Here is a 16,337-nt window from a genome sequence, read left to right on the forward strand (position 1 = left end):
ATAGATTCTCCTAAAATGGCTTCTTTCTGGAATGTGGCATTTTCAGGAGATTCATTTTTGTATAAATTTCAGCTGACAATTTTTCCTTTTTCTCTGTAAGCTTAGATTTAAACTGCCTTGAATGGATCGTTCAGATAACATCCTGCTGAGAGAATCCCTTAATCACATTCTTACTGTGAGTGTCTTCCTCAGCACACACGCTGACAAATCCTCCACCTGCACATAAACACACACACACCACACACACACACACACACACACACACACACACACACACTACACTACACTACACTACACTGTCAGTTTTCAGCGGAGCTTGAGCAGCCCAACCTTGCTTATCCCTGTATTAGATTCACGTAATGGCACTGGGACAATGGTAATTCTTCATCTTCCGCTTCTTCCACTCGCCTTTCATCTCCCCCTCCATTATTCCTCACTCCCAAACTCCCTGAAAAGGATGTATCTGGTTCCGAACACGCGCACCGGAAAAACACAGCCCCACCGGCCACCTGAGCACAGACGGGAATGGCTCCAATCAGCCGATCCAAGAAGAGTGATACCGACCCCAATCCGTCTCTGGGGCCCGGTCCAGCACTGGACAGCGAGACCTGATCGTTTGACACCGGCTGATGAAGGACTTGGAGCGAGTTTAAAGGAGGATGGACTGTTCGGATCACAGTGGAACATGGAAACACGTAATGCGGTGTGCTCTGCCGCCCCCTTCCACTGTCAACACCTACACTCAGGGAATATACATACACATCAAGATGATCCAGGAAACACGTTTTCTGTACATGAAGCCATGTGTGGGCGATTTGTCAGCCTGGGTGTCTGCTCTGGAGAAAAATTATAGGTTATGGGTATGAAATATAATCACATTAAAGGGATGAACACAATATCATAAACACCTGTAAAATCTCACATGATCCAATACAAAAGGCGTGCAACCTTTTGTGAAGCTTATAATGTTATACAATCTGTGTCAGAGAGGTGTTGATTCAACTCTGTCCACATTTTTGAGGACTTTGGTGTTGTTTTACAGGGTAGCTTTACATCATGATTATGTCCCCATTGATTCCCACATGATTATGTCAAGAGCACAGGTTTGGTTTCACAATTCAGAGGTTCTGTAACCACAAAATAAAAAATGTTTTCTGTTATATATATATATTTATGTCAGTGACAAACAGATACTTATTATTTTTCCAACTTTATCAGCAGGAGCACTGGATTATCTTTTGACTCTAGGAAAATATTGAAGAACAGATTTTTCTTTTCTCTGAAAAACATGTACAAGAGGTGACAGTGCTTTTGCTGGTTCCTGTAAAGCTTAATTTCTGTGAGTTTACAATATAACTGAAGGTGTTCTAGATAAGTGAGTCAATATTTTTTCCTTTTTTAAACTCCTAGAGAGAGAAAAAAAAATTTAAACAAGCTGAAACTGTTAATGCTCAAACTATAAAAGTGGGTATGTTTTTGAAAAGGGAGGAGTACCAGTGTCCCCTGTCCCTAGTGAAAATAATGGCCTTGGAGAAAAAATTGCCAGAAAAAAAATGCAAAAAAACCATTGATAAAAACTTCTCATACCACTCTTTGAGCTTAAGCCACTCCTCTGTCGTTAACCCTTTTGCTCAGTATCCGACAGTCCTCACCTCAACAATAAATCGATAAATATGCAACTTCCTGTAGACCTTCTGAATTATGCACAGGCGACCACGTGACAAGGACATTCTGTATTTAGCTATACTACGGACAAACTATAAGTGTGCAAAACAAATGCAACAATGGAGAAGTTAATATGCTGTAACAGCGGTTTGAGAAGTTTTTAAGGATTTTTGACATGTTTATTTGCTGTGACTCCACTGCAGTCCACTGTACCTGCAGTGAACCAAGCTGACCACTTTCTTCCACTAAAGAGCAGGCTACAAACAGAGCCAGCTTTTCAAATTTGATTCTCAAAACTGACATCTTCTGGAGAGAATTTCTTCAACAAAACAAAAACATTATAAGCTACACAAAGGTAGTATTTGTCACAGAGCTGTTAAATTGAAAAAAGACTGCACAGGCATTTATAATATCCTGTCCTGTCCACTCCCTTGGCTGAATGAGCTCTTTCCTACCAGGTGATACAATACACCCTCTTGCAGCTTTACACCTTTACTGTAAGGTTAATTTGTCTATGTCAAAACCGATTTTACAGCTTATACAAACTCTGATGTTACATTGTGACCATCATAAGTTCTCAGTAACTGGTGATTATCACTTTCTTGTACTAAATACAGCTTTGCACGAAAAACCCTTCTGTCTGACAGAACCAAAGCCTATTTCTGTGACATCTATTCTTCTTTCTTATTTTTGAAGAAAGACAAAAGGTTGCTTGAGTTTGTGGTTACGTGGCTTGCTCAAGGGAAACCCAACAGTTGTTGAGGTAAAGGAGAGCATTTCACATGTGGAACCTCTGCGTGGTCTGGGCCGTCTGATTGAATATCTGAAACCGTCACTCACTTACTGTTTTGCATATGGATACTGTTTCCCATTGTCTATTAGGAACAATTTTACAAATTAAACGAAGGATGTTTGCAACATGGGAATTTGATGTGCCCAAAAAGAAATTAAGAGTGAAAGGGAGGGATATGAACTGTGGTGGAAACTGGGAGCTTGTCAAGTCTGACTGAGCGGAGGTGGTAGGAGGATGAGCAGGAGGAGGAGGAGGTACGAACTCATCACTAAACACTCAATTAATCAAGCAAACTCCCACAGTACAGGAAATATGACTGCCATCTGCTCTCCTGCATGCAGGGGAGTGAGAGGTGGAGGTCGGGGATGGAGGGAGAAAATGAGGAGGAGGAAAGTTGCCGAGAGTGGATGTCCCAGACAGGCTCCATTAGAGGTCTGACCGCAGATGGCAAGTCTCACCACCGGGCCACCCAAGTGGAGCTCACATTGAGTTTGCGGGGGGATTGGAGGTACAGGGATGGGGAAAATAAAAATCGCAAACTCATGAGGATCTTCAGTATTGCTGTCATCAACACGACCAACATTTTAAATCAGCTGTGACCATCACGCTCTTACCATTTCAAGAGCTCCAACAGCCTTCTGAAGGGCATCAGCCAGCGTCACAGCTTGTGTGGATCCACCTGTGACAGCACAGGCCGACTGCGACAGAGTCTCTGAAAAAGAGAGACTGAGTGACTGGTTGAAAATCATTAGAAGAGGTCCATGGGAGTAGGTAAACACTTACCAGTGTTGTCTCTGTGGAGTTTCATATTTCAAAATATGTAATAAATATTAAAACACATGACAGAGGGATGCACACCATTAGCCTGCTTTAAGTTAGGGCTGCAAAATATGGTAGAAGACTCGTACTGCAATTATTTTGACAGTTAGTACGATTGTGATATGACTCGCAATTACTGGGAATGTCCATTTTTGCATTTGCATTAATTTTCACTGAAAATGATTTTTCACTGACTGATGAATCTCATGATGATGTGACATTTGTTGGGGTCTGTACCAATCACTGGAGAACAAGATTTGTAGGCCAGGGCACCTCTGCAACTCAGTACCTCAGTATAATGAGGTTTAGACACATATTTTAAAAAATGCAGCTTCAGCGATTTGGATATTGCACTTAATATATTGCAACAATATATAAATTAATTAATATGTGCAGCCTTACTTTGACTCATTTCACCTACACCTGTTTTGGGTGTCTCCAGAGGTAGACGTAACCAGAACCAGGGGTACAAAAAGTTAATCATTTCTACGACGTTAGCTTAAGATGGCCGATTTGTACATTGTCAAACAACATCAACTCATCACAGTCACCGCTGCAAAAAACTGAGGACCTCCAATGCGGCTACCTCATTTAAAAGCCATCTATTGAAAAATCAATTTATCAACACACTCTTGTAAACAGGATACACACAGCGGCGTGTACACCCACACCCAAATGCACACACCGTGATGTGTATGTTAGTATGTGTGAGCACACAGAAACACAAACACACACAAACTGAAACTCTCGACAGTTTCTCATACTGACAGATGTGAGAACTTTCTTCCACGTCCTCTCTAAAAAACACACAATGAATTCATTCACATCAGAGGCTCTGGGAATAATCACTGTGCACCTTATGTCATCATCAAACAGGTAATTGATGGTCCAGGTGCTGGCGGGGTGAAATACAGGGCTGTGTTTATTTCCATTTCTCTGATTGTGATAGTCTCCCTTGTCCTGACTTGCTCTCCGTAGTATTCACAGACTGCTTACAGACGCCCTGTTCCGAGCAAGCTGAACAATGCTACAAAGAATTTCTCCCTCTGAGAACAGTGAGAGGCGATTATGGTTTATTCTTTTCAACTCTAACTCTAACCTGCCAACAAAAAGAGACAAAAACTGCTCATTTCTGACCATTCAACGTGCCCAAGAAGACCTACTGCCTTCACTCTTTCATGTATACTTCATTTGTGCATATGAAATACATAAATGAAAAGGTCTGCTATACACAGTACATATAGGGAATGATGTCCTGTATAAAGAAGGTAACTCACCTTTGATAATGGACTCTGCAGCAGCCAAATCCCTTTTGTAGGTCACCTGGAGGACAAAAAAAGGATCAGTTCACCCAAATTAGAAGAAAAAAACATTTGTATCTATAGAGGTGTCTGGCCATGCAGATAGTTTTGGTTTAATGTGCTAGAGAAAGATTTTAAGATATCTGCCTCTGAAAAATAACCCACTATCCCTCTACACTGGGTTCCTCAAAGCATTGACAAACAAAATTTAAAAACAGTAAAGTGTCTTACCAGAATCTGTGTCCCAGTTACTCTAAATCAACTCTGCTACGCAAAATTATATTTACTCTTTGGACATTTCTATAATCTTTGCTTTGTATTATATTTGACTCTTGGAGCTTCTTAAAAAAAAACAAAATATTCAAATAAAATGTAAGATAATCTAATAAAATGAGTTTCGACAGGAGGTACCAGCAGGGTCTAAACTGAGTTAGAGTGCCAAAAAAGTCCACAATCTGGGGGTAGGACTCTCCCACGGCCCAGACACAATCTGAGCTTGGAGCGCTAAAAGAGCAACATGTTCTTTTTTTCCTGTGTATGAAAATTGTGTCTGAAATGCAGTCGTTACATTCTGATCCAACATCAGACTCCTTTGGCCAATGTTTATGGCTCTTGAGAAGCAGCAAACTCATAAAGGTTGTATGCAAAAGTTACGTTTAGTTCCTGATGTAGATGATACAACTATATGGTAGAAAGGGAAGAGGGGTAAAAATCACAACTCAGTGACAACCCACCTCTGGTTTGGGGTCACAGCTTTGTATCATGAGCAGGGGTTGGGAAACACCGCTCTGAATTATCCAGAGTAACCGGAGCATTGTCTCTGGAAAGACAAGTTGCTCTCCAAATGTTATTTAAATCTCCTTCTTCAATGGCTTAACCACCACAAACACAATTCTGTCCACTTCCATTATATTGGGGTAGAGAGAGAAAACTCAAAACCTCAGCACATAAAACCAAAACTATCTTCATGGCTAGATAACACTAACAAAAAATATATACATATTTTTGTAAATTGGGTGAACGAACTGTTTAAGGCAAACGGTTACATGATCTGATTAAGCACAGAACATTTACATTTAAACTAATTACAACATGCTAATCCCGGATGTCACATTCAATATATTAGTGCTTCTTCTATTGCCAGCACCCATCGCTTTCAATCCATGAGCTTTGTTTGTGTCCATGTGATAAATCAGCAGCGAGCATACAGCTGTGCTAGCCAAAATGTCACCAAATCCACAACCCACAGCCCAAACCAGGCCGCTGGCGAGCTCACCTTCCACAGTGTTGGCGGACCCTGGATGAGCTTGGCATTGGTGCCACAGTACTGCAGAGCCAGATGGAGACACTCGGTGCCAAACTCAAAGTCTGACTCGCTGCACTGCACAGGGGACACAACAGAGAGAAGCGGCTGTGGACAATTGTTGACAACAATATATTTCCATCACAGAAGAACACTATGTTGTTCCTCTGCGGTGCTGGAAATGCATCAGAGGCTGCAAACCAACTGGATGCCCTGTATCATACATGTACTTATTGACAGATATATGTTGTGATAATCTCTATTACACTGTGAATTTAAGAAGAGATGTCAAAATTGTACACACACTTGGACATTTTCTAGATATTACTGTCATTAAGATGGATAGTCCATCACATACATTTCATTTTAAATTATATTTACATTTCTTGTGTGAATATTAACAATTTCTCATTGTAATGAGGATTGTTGAGCAATTTTTAAGATAAATTGTCGTTGGCCAAATTCTTGTCCACGGGTAAAATTCTGGCCAAACAAAGACGGATCAGGGGGTCATTAAATTCATAGGGAATCATCCTCTGGAGATCAAATTTCATGAAAAATTGGCCAATGGTTGTTAAGATATCTTTCTCCGCAACAAAGGGCAGAAACAAATATCACAGTAAGACCTTCTGTTTCAATATCAGCATGAAGAATGCTTGGAAAGGTCTACTTAGCACACCTGCATTTCAAGAATTGCCTCACATTGTTATTTTCAGAATAGTTCAGGCTCAGTCAAATTGCAATATGACCTGCTTTGTTGTCTGATTTACCACTTGTTCGAGAAGGTTCTTCCTCTGTCCAGGCATTCCTAAAATAATCTGGTTTTGTGCAACATGTGGCCGTCTCTTTGAGAGATGAAATTCTTCTTTAACTTCAACTGTCTGCAGATATTTCACAAAAATATCTGAAGCCTTTATGTCTGTATCGTGATCAGAGCTGGTGTTTCAACAGAGGAGAAACAGGCTCATAACATGATGCTGCCATCACCACATTTTTCAGCAGACACTTCAGAGGATACTGTTTTCTTTGGCTGATGGACCGTTGGCCTTGTAACACTCTTATCTATCTGTATTAAGAACTTTGGTTTTATCAGGTCATAAGACATTTTCCCACATTGTTCTGCAAGATCTGACGTGCTTTCTTGTATATAGGCAGATGGTACACTAATGGTAGTTCCTGCATACATGAGAAAAGGGAAAATCTAAATGTTTACTTCATGTTTAATCTGGGTGGAATAACCTGATCTATTTCAGGATTCTGTAGTGTTCCCCTACTTCCTCTGAAATCTTCATATATCCCACTCAAAATCTAAACGCTTTAACAACAGTGTTACCCACAGGAATTTATTTGTGTTGGATGACCCTGAAAGAAAAAAAGACTAATTTCCACACATACAGTAGAGTGCTTTAACACATTTTATCATAAATGTTTAAGCAGTAACTAATAAAAGGGTCTTCTACTTTACTGCCCCTTTTAGGCAGCAGAGATCTGACATTGTTTGTTCCAGTACTTTACTTTCCCTGGTTTTTCAAGTAACAGCTCCAAGGCTCATTAGTAGGTAAAAAACATGTGGTTTTAGTATATTTCATTGGAAGAAAATAGCTTAAATAAATGTAATGTAAACACGTGACGGTGGTTGCACGTGCTACGAAAGGGGAGCGAGGCCGGTCCGCCGTAATGAGCTGAATCTCACTTTGTAAACAAAACAATAACTACAAAAATATGAACAATCTTTTTGTGCAGGAAAAACTTCTTTGGAATTAATGAGCAAAGAGAAATCAAAAGTCGAGCTAATGAGGCCTGAATTCATTTCATGTGAGGGCCAATCTGGATGTGCATGTTCCTGTTTGAGTCCCAACTTCAGTTGTTAAAATTCATACAATAATTTCTACCTCGGTTTTACCTTTTTTTTTTGCTGGTACAATATTCCATATGAAAGTTAAATTGGGGTTTCATTGGTTTTGTTTTCATAAATATGAAAAACTTAACATTTAAATGTGGAGTCTTGCTGTGTGTAGGGCTGTGTATCAAACCACAACACTTTATGAATACCCATCAAAATGCATCTGCAGCACCGAGTAACAAAACCTGGCAAATGTTTTCATTTTCATATTTTCTGGGGGCTTTCTTGCCTTCATTGGACAGGACAGCTCAAGTGAGACAGGAAAGGGGAGAAATGGAGGGATGACCACAGGCCAGAATCTAACCAGGGGCAGTGGCGGCAAGGATTGAGCCCTAATGTATGCATGGTAGTGGTATTACTATCTGCTGAGATTTCCTGATCTGAAAAATTTTGTTAATTCTAATAAGACTATTTTACTTAAAGCTGAATTAACCAATTTTTTTTACTTCTTCAAGGAAGCAAGCTGAAACATATTATATCCTTACCGTTTTTATAGTGGTTGCGTTAGTCACAATAAAGCGGCATCTTTCACAATTCATTCATTTTTATTCCTTTCTGGCCGATTAGGGGCAGTGCAACAAGCTAAAAAAACCCATGAATGTTGATTAGAGCAGCTTTAAACTAAGGTACTGAAAGAATCGTTACCAAAACTTAGACATTGTGTTGGAACCAGCAATGAAAAACAAGCTAGCCAGCTTTCATTGTGTGTGTATTTATGTCATTGTTGGTGACTGTCATTTCTCTTACTGAACTAATCTTAATTAAGATTAGCTCATATACTTTATTGTGCCAAAGAACATTTGATTTTTTACTGTTTACTTTGACTCACAGCTGGGAAAGCTCCGACCGTGTAGATCACATGGAAGTTTGGATTGAGGCGATGAGCTCATTTGGTTTAAAATACAGTCCGGACTACAAAGACAAATCCATGCTACCTGAGATTATACCTGGGTAATATTTTATCAAGTTCTAAAAGAGAGGGGTCTTTTATTCCTACAACCCTGGAACAGAAGAGAGAAATTACAGCAGAAATACGCTCTCGGTCTTGCGGTAATTTAACCTTTAGCATTTTCTCCTTGTACAAAAGCTTTCACTTGGGGACTGGATAAAGTGTCTCCCCCTTTGTCTTTTCAGCCCTAAGTTCTTCTACTCTCAATGGATGTCAAGATACAAATGTGCAGCTCTCAGAGATTTTTCATGAGCATGTCCTACAGTCCTAACCTGACACTTTCCTTATCTTTTGAAAGGCTGACGAGAGGGAGAAAAACAGGCGGAGAGAGGGGGACACACTCAAACGACCACAAACTTCTCTTTCTCCAGCGACCTCCCAGGTTTGTCTTAATTTTTGCAACTTTACTGGCCTTGACACTGCGGTACAAATGTGAGCTCATTTTCTGAAAAGGCCAACGCCAAAGCCAACAGGGCTCTCAAAGCAATTCGAAGATCCATATGTGCCAGGAGTAAAAATAACTGCAGACAAATGGGACTCCAATTGGAGGCATACTTTAGCTCTTAGCTCAAAGTTCACTGCGTCCTTCAAAAAAAACGTGGCTATCGGAAGATCTAATGGAGGCAAGGTTGAAACAGCAAACTCAAAGTGTCTGAAAAATAAATAAGGTCAACTTCTGCAACTCAGGTTTCACATTAAGTTGTCTTGGATTTGCCTGCCAAGTCTTTGCAATAAGCCCCTTGCTTTCAGAGAAGAATCAACACATTTACGGCTTACGTCAGCGGGTAAATTCTTTCCATTTTTCAGGTACACATATTAAAACGCACTCAACTGCTGAGACTATTAATCCGAATCCACCTAAATGTGCCATGTAATTTCAGCGCGCTTTCAGCATTTTTCCAACTGAGCCTTTGTTCACTTTTGTTCCACAGACTAATCTGCTGCAGTGTGGCAGAATACATTAATGTGTCATTTCTTTCCCAGACGCAGCAGAGGCCAAGTGAAAATGATAGCACCCACGCCACAAGCTCTTCAGAGTGAAAGCCTGCAGGTTCTGGCACATCAGCTGAACAATGAAGGACTGTAAAGGCCTGTTATGATGTATGAGAATCATAAAGACCTTTGTCATGTAAGTGGTGTAATTCTTAGAGCATAAATCTGAACCTGAACTGTCATTTCACAAGATTTGAGACCTTTTTTTGTGCAATTATTCAACACCAGGAGTAAGCGACACATGCCTGCAGGACTTTATTTCTCCGTCCTGTGATATTGTGAGTTGTTTTTCACAAATGTAGCAGTTGTAGAAATCACACTTTTGGTTGCGTGTGCTTTGGATTCATCCCAGATTGCTGCTAGACCTCTTCAGTTACGCAGAATGATCTGGTAAGCTAGTGGCAGTTTTATACTACTACTACTAATTAAACACTCTTGCAGTGTATGTAAATAAATGCTACGGGTAATGCATAAAGGCAGTGAAATAAGGGAATAAAGTTTCACTTACTTTGCTCTCATTTGCCCCCATTTTCTTTAGCTCTGTCACTTTTATTTAAAAATGTTTTACTTTAATTGTGTTCAACTAGCTAACAAAGGGGCAAAAGCTTACCTGAGCTGAGTGGGATGAGAAATAGAGAGAGAGAGAGAGAGAGAGAGAGAGAGAGAGAGATCAAACCTAAATCAAAACCTGGGACGAGTCAAATTAACAGGTTATCACAAAGAGTAGTAGGGAAACATTTAAAACTTTGTGTTAAATTTCACTCACACTCACTCTCTGCAGCCACTGGCCTCTCACTCTCTACTTAATCTGTACGAAATAAAGTGCTCGATGTCCCGGAACTTCTCTCAAGATGAATGAAAAAAAATTAATCCGAAAGATTCTTTTTGCTCCTCTATCCCACTTCCACAAAAACATCTTGGCTCCCCGTCTACAAATGTCAAACCTGCAGCCAAAAACCTGGGTGTAATATTTGACAGTGACCTTTCATTTTGAAAAACAAACACACATACAAAATTCGTTCAATCATGTTTTCATCAACTGGAGAGGATCTCAAAAATCGTGTCTCGACCTGATCTCAAGAAGGTCATACTTTTTTTTTTCTTTCATATCATCTTGGTTATATTATTGTAAGCCAAAGCAAAGAAAAAAGATCTTGTGTCTTCAGCTTGTAAGAAATGCAGCACCTCGGCTTTAAACAAATACTTACATACATACATCGTAGATCGAATCCCTCCAGGTTTAATTACCAGTCAGTTTTAGAATTGAAGATTTTACTGATTATCTGTAAAGCACTTTGTGGTTTAGCTATAGCTATACTTTAGTTATATTGCTGAATTCCTGCTCCCCTTATGAGCCAGAGCCTCAGGCAGGGCTGCTGGTTGTTCCTAAGTCCCAGCTCAAGACTGAAGGTGGTTTTTGCAGTCAGGACTCGTCAGGTCTGGAACTGGAAATCTGAGGCTGCAGAATTAGTGACATCAATTAAAATCACTTCTCAAAAGGTATCTTTTTAAAAAGGTACTAAACTATTAGCATGTTTATTTATTATTATTATTATTATTATTATTATCCTTTATTATTTAATTTTTTATACAATATTATTGTTGGGTTTTCTATTTAATTGGCCTCATTGCCGTCCTTAAATGTTTTAATCCCGGTTCAACTATGTAAAAACATTTTGTAACTTTGTTTTTAAAAGAGCAGCACAAATTTATTATTAAGTTTAATATTATTGATATTAATATGCAACACTTCCTCACTCACTGATGAACAGAACATCACTTGTTGCTATGTCCCACATTATTTGTATCTAGGGAGTGAAAACCATTATGTACGCACTTGTTGTCTCATTAACGCCCTCGCAACCATATCCAGAACATAGGAACGCCCACTTATGTGTTAAAGGTAAATTAAAGAACCGACTCTACCCTCTGATAGGCTTGATAGATGACATCGTATGTGAATCCCTGAGGCATCTCGCTGGCTCTGTACTTGGCTCGCTCCAGAGAATGATCCAGGTAGCCCTCCGTTGTGGTCGCTATCACCGTGGAAACAAGAGGTCGGATAGCTCCCGCTGCCTGGGTGTCAAAAAAAAAAGATACAACTTTGTTTTGACTACAATAATAAAGTTTAGAAATAACTTTCAGATAGAAATTATACCCCCAACCAAGGTGGAAGTCGTCTCAAAGCTGCTGCAAGACATGATGTACCTTGTAAAATTGACATTTCAGTGCTTGGGGTTGTAATGATACGGATACGGTTTGATTAACAACAAATACAGTTTTATTTCCTCACAATATTCTTGAAAAGGTTTGATAGCAAACAAACTATGACAGTAGAGTTATTTATTATTCCTTAGGCATATTGTGTGCAAAAACACTGTTACACCCGTCTTAGTTGTTTCTAGAGCTGTGTATTGGCAAGAAGCTGGCGAGATGATATGTATGACAATACAGGTGTTAAATTCAATAAATTGGGATATATTGCAATACTGAACGAAAGACAATATATACTGCAATTTAAAATCTAATCGAATTTTAGAAAAATTGTCATAGCATAAAGAACTGAAATGCAAAAAATTATGTAAAACAAAGTCTCTTTTCGTTTGTTTGTTATTTGTATTTATCACAGTCTCTGTAACATCCAGCAGTATAACCCTCTGTCCACGATTACAACACTGCTGTTAAGTGGTTTGGGCTTTAAAAGCAAAAATCAATGCAGTGTTTGAGAAAAATATTGTGACAGGATATTTTTCAATGTTTATTTTATTTTACCACCCCTGGTTTCAATAGTTTTTGTTACAGAGTTTGGTGAAAAATGCAAAAAAACTGAATTAGTAGTAAAAATGTCTAGACAGGAACATCCTCAATAGGACAAAGATCAAATGCCTGAACAAGGAATAACATTTTCCAAAGACTTTAGCTAGGCACAAACTGCAATTCCCGAAGCGAATGTGCTGAATGCTGCAATTCCGTTGTATTTTACAGTTGTAAAAAGTGACATTTAGAGGTGGAACAGAAATGAAATGAGGGGGGAAGTGCACTGAATCAATTTGAAAATTACCAATAATGGACAGTGCAGAGAGAGGAACAAAAAGGAAACCCTCTAGAGGCAAATCAGGGAAATTCAGAGTTCCTGGTAACCTCTGAAATCAGTCTGTCACATAGAGAGTTGCTGTTTGTTGTAACAACCAACATCTGTGCTGTCAGCGGTGCTGCAGTTATTGGTCAGAACATGATATGGTCTTTTGTTCCAAGTGTACGGACGGAACTGGGGAAGAAAGCTTTTATATGCTCTGCTTCCCTCACTTGGAAAAGCCATCAAAAAGACGGAGTAAACCGGTCTCTTTGCCTGATTTTAAACATCTTATATGTACAATGAGGAATAACCATAGAAGGCAAGTTCAGAGTTCAAATATTTACACTTTTCACCGTCCTCTGCAGCGTAAATTCAAATCGCATGTCGCGTAGCTCCCTCACACAAGGAGAAAACCCGGCCAACCTGAACAACTAGAAGCTAATAATTAAAGAAAAATAATTTTATTTAATATGTTTTATTACATGATTGGTAAACAATACGACATCATAAATAACAAATGAAATGTTGCTAATATTGTTGTAAAAGTTACTTTAAATATCTTCAAAATGCTGACATTGCTTCTCCTCGCCTTGCTCAACTAACGAGAGGTTAACCTCACACTGCTGTAAGGTGGTAGCGGAGTACTTTTATGATCAAGTACAAGTAGAATTATGAGGTCAATACCGGACTTATACCGGTATCGGTGCATCCCTAGCTGTCCCTCTACCTGAATCCATGTGAATGCAGCATTAGAATCATGAGACACTATTGAAAGCTGCAAAACCTGATTACGTTTTTTTCCCTTTGTCAAATAGTCTTGATAGTTGTTCAACCATAACTGCACATTTCAAAGCGAGAATATTTCCCTGATTATACTGAGACTGTGACCATATTGCAAAGAAACAATAAATCCATCTTAACCAGCACATCTGGAGCACGTACTGCTCGTACCTCCTCCCTTGGAAATTCAAAATAATCAACATTTCTGAGATAATATTTTCATCTCTCTATAGCATGATTGAAGGCAGTTTCCAGGAGTTTAACAGTCGGCGAGCGTGCACGAGAGGAACGTCCAGCAAATGAAGGGAAAGCAAACATGTGTTCTGCGTGTTACACATGCTGTTAAAATCAAAATGAATCTGCTGCTTTTCAGTGGAGACAGGCTTTCTGCCATGAGCGTGGATACTGGCAAGACAATGAACACCAGACCGCCTGCTGTGAAAGTTCATCACAAAGTACACCCACACACACACTCAGAAACAGACCATAAATGTTGGCCTTCTGTCAGGGAGCTCTTGCGTTTTTCACAACCTGTGTGACCCGCATGCAACAAAGTCTTCTCTCAGCTGCTCAGTCTCAGCCATGAATCATTATGAAACCAATCTGCAATGTTTTCCATTGATCCCTGATGAAATAAACTCCCCCACCAGGAGCGACGGATCCGTCAATCTGATAAACAGTTTGTGAAAAGATGGAAAGGCCTCGTGTGCAAAGGGGCAAGCTTTAAGGTGTGACCACAAGAACTGTTTGTCTTCTTTGGTCCGAACTCCAGTGGAAAACTCCACTTTGTTGCATTTTAAGGTTTGGTTTGTTTATGTTCACACTGCACGATAAAAAATGAACCACAGCGAGGCGCACATACAAAAAGTCACAGATGGGCGTTTGGTAACCTGTCATCCCACCAGGTGAACGGTTTGATGCCAGCCGCTTTAACTGCAGCTAACTATGATGGATTTGTTTTCACTCTGCGCTGTAATTGACCTTCTCTGGTTTTCTGCTAAAATCACATAAAGAGATGAAGTATGAGCTACAGTGGAGATTTAATTAGCTGCACTACGCACTGCGCTGTCCAAGCATGAAGAACTACTGGCATTTTGGGGTTGTTTCCTCTATTTGTAGAGGGATTACGATCTGTCTTGGAAATAGACACATCCTGCCTTTATGTGCAACTGGAAAAACTCACAGTCCATAGAGGTTACACGTATTCATATATTTACAAACGGGAGCTTTGGAGATAACTTTAATTATAATCATTTCCAAGCTGCGACATTTACTGAGCTTTGAATGTTTCCCTGTGGCAGTGTGACCATTTGCCTACAAATTGAATTTCTGCAGAGAGCGAAGGCTCCTTTCCACTGACAGAGTGCGTCTCCTGTCTGCTTTAGAAATACTTTGAAATCTTCCAGAAGGTTTCCAGTCTGGAGACAGCTTAACATCACAGTGATGACTTGTCAAGTGGGAAATCTGGACTCCAATGAGTTAGGGCTGCAATGGACAGTTATTTTCATTAGCGATTCATCTGCCAATAATTTTCTTGAATCGATTGTTTGCTCTATAAAACATCCAAAAATAGTGAAAAATGTACAGTTCAAAGTAACATCTTCAATATTTTGTCTAAACAGTCTAAAACTCACAGATATTTGATTTGAGACTCTGGGAAACTGAGTTGAGTATTTTTCTCACTATTTTCTGATCATTTATAGACCAGACAATTAATCAAATAATTGAGAAAATAACTGGCAGTTTAATCGATAATGACAATAGTTGTTAGCTGCAGCGCTGTATAAGAAATTCTCACATTTGAGGAGCTGGAATCAGAGAATTTGGGGCATTTTTGGATGAAAAAATCTAAATATTAATTGATAATACAACTGACTAATACTTTAAACTCATGTATTTGGTAGAAAATACATCATACTGACCCCTTGTTCCTTGGCAGCCATGGCTATCTTGTACAGAAAATCCTCCTCCACGAAAGGCCGCACGGCATCGTGGATGATGACCACCTTTGGTCTGTCCGCCGCCGCCGCCTCCTCCCCCTCGCCCAGGGCCAGGACTCCGTTACATATCGACCTGTGACGAGTCGAGCCGCCTGGTACCACTCGAACCTTCCTGTGCTGGAAGCGCTGGATGATGTCCGTCATCAGGTCTACGTTTTCTTTGGCAACAACAACCACAATGCTCTGGATCCATGACACCCTGCGAGAACACAACGTCCACAAAGTCTGTTTGGTAAGGTGAGAAGTCAAAAAGACCAGGGAACACTGGCAGAACATAACACATTTAGGAATTAGGCCTGTAACTAATCAATTGATTATTGTTGGCTTGTTTAATCTGGAGGATGTTGAAAAAAATGCTTGTTACAAGTTCCCAGAGCCCAAAGTCACGTTTTCATATTGTTTGAATTGGCCGACCAACAGTTTAAAAACTTAATTTACAGAGACATAAATTAAAGAAAAGAAGGAAATCGTCAAGATACAAAACAAAAGCCAAAGACAAAAAACACTAAAATGTTTTAAAATGAAATAAAATAAAGTTTGCTAGCTGTCTCCCCCTGCTTCCAGTCTTTGTGCTAAGCTAAGCCAACTGTAGTGTGCAGACATGACTGCTATCCACTAATCTAAGAAATGCATTTCCCAAAATGTTGAACAATTCCTTTAATAAATTACTTAAAGCAGCTACAAGGAACTTTCACTTTGTGTTGATTCTGGTGGCCCCTGTGGCCCCTTTTCTTTTCTTATCTTTATTTATTTAT

General features: G+C 39.6%; 1 protein-coding gene across 3 annotated transcripts in view; it reads right to left on the reverse strand.

The window, feature by feature from the left end:
- The window catches only part of crppa (CDP-L-ribitol pyrophosphorylase A), a 61,576-nt gene that overhangs the window by 39,895 nt on the left and 5,344 nt on the right, over nucleotides 1-16,337 (reverse strand). For 2 of the 3 annotated variants that reach the window (XM_035671799.1, XM_035671798.1), the window contains exons 2-6: nucleotides 15,505-15,781; nucleotides 11,653-11,802; nucleotides 5,855-5,959; nucleotides 4,555-4,600; nucleotides 3,073-3,170 (exon numbers count right to left, since the gene is read on the reverse strand). In XM_035671799.1, the coding sequence (XP_035527692.1) occupies nucleotides 3,073-3,170; nucleotides 4,555-4,600; nucleotides 5,855-5,959; nucleotides 11,653-11,802; nucleotides 15,505-15,781 (676 nt within the window). The remainder of the gene's footprint in view (nucleotides 1-3,072; nucleotides 3,171-4,554; nucleotides 4,601-5,854; nucleotides 5,960-11,652; nucleotides 11,803-15,504; nucleotides 15,782-16,337) is intronic. The other variant, XM_035671800.1, reaches the window with a different exon arrangement.

The sequence above is a fragment of the Morone saxatilis genome, unplaced genomic scaffold (genome assembly GCF_004916995.1).
Source record: "Morone saxatilis isolate NCDOM2014 unplaced genomic scaffold, NCSU_SB_2.0 Contig24, whole genome shotgun sequence".
Classification (NCBI taxonomy): domain Eukaryota; kingdom Metazoa; phylum Chordata; class Actinopteri; family Moronidae; genus Morone; species Morone saxatilis.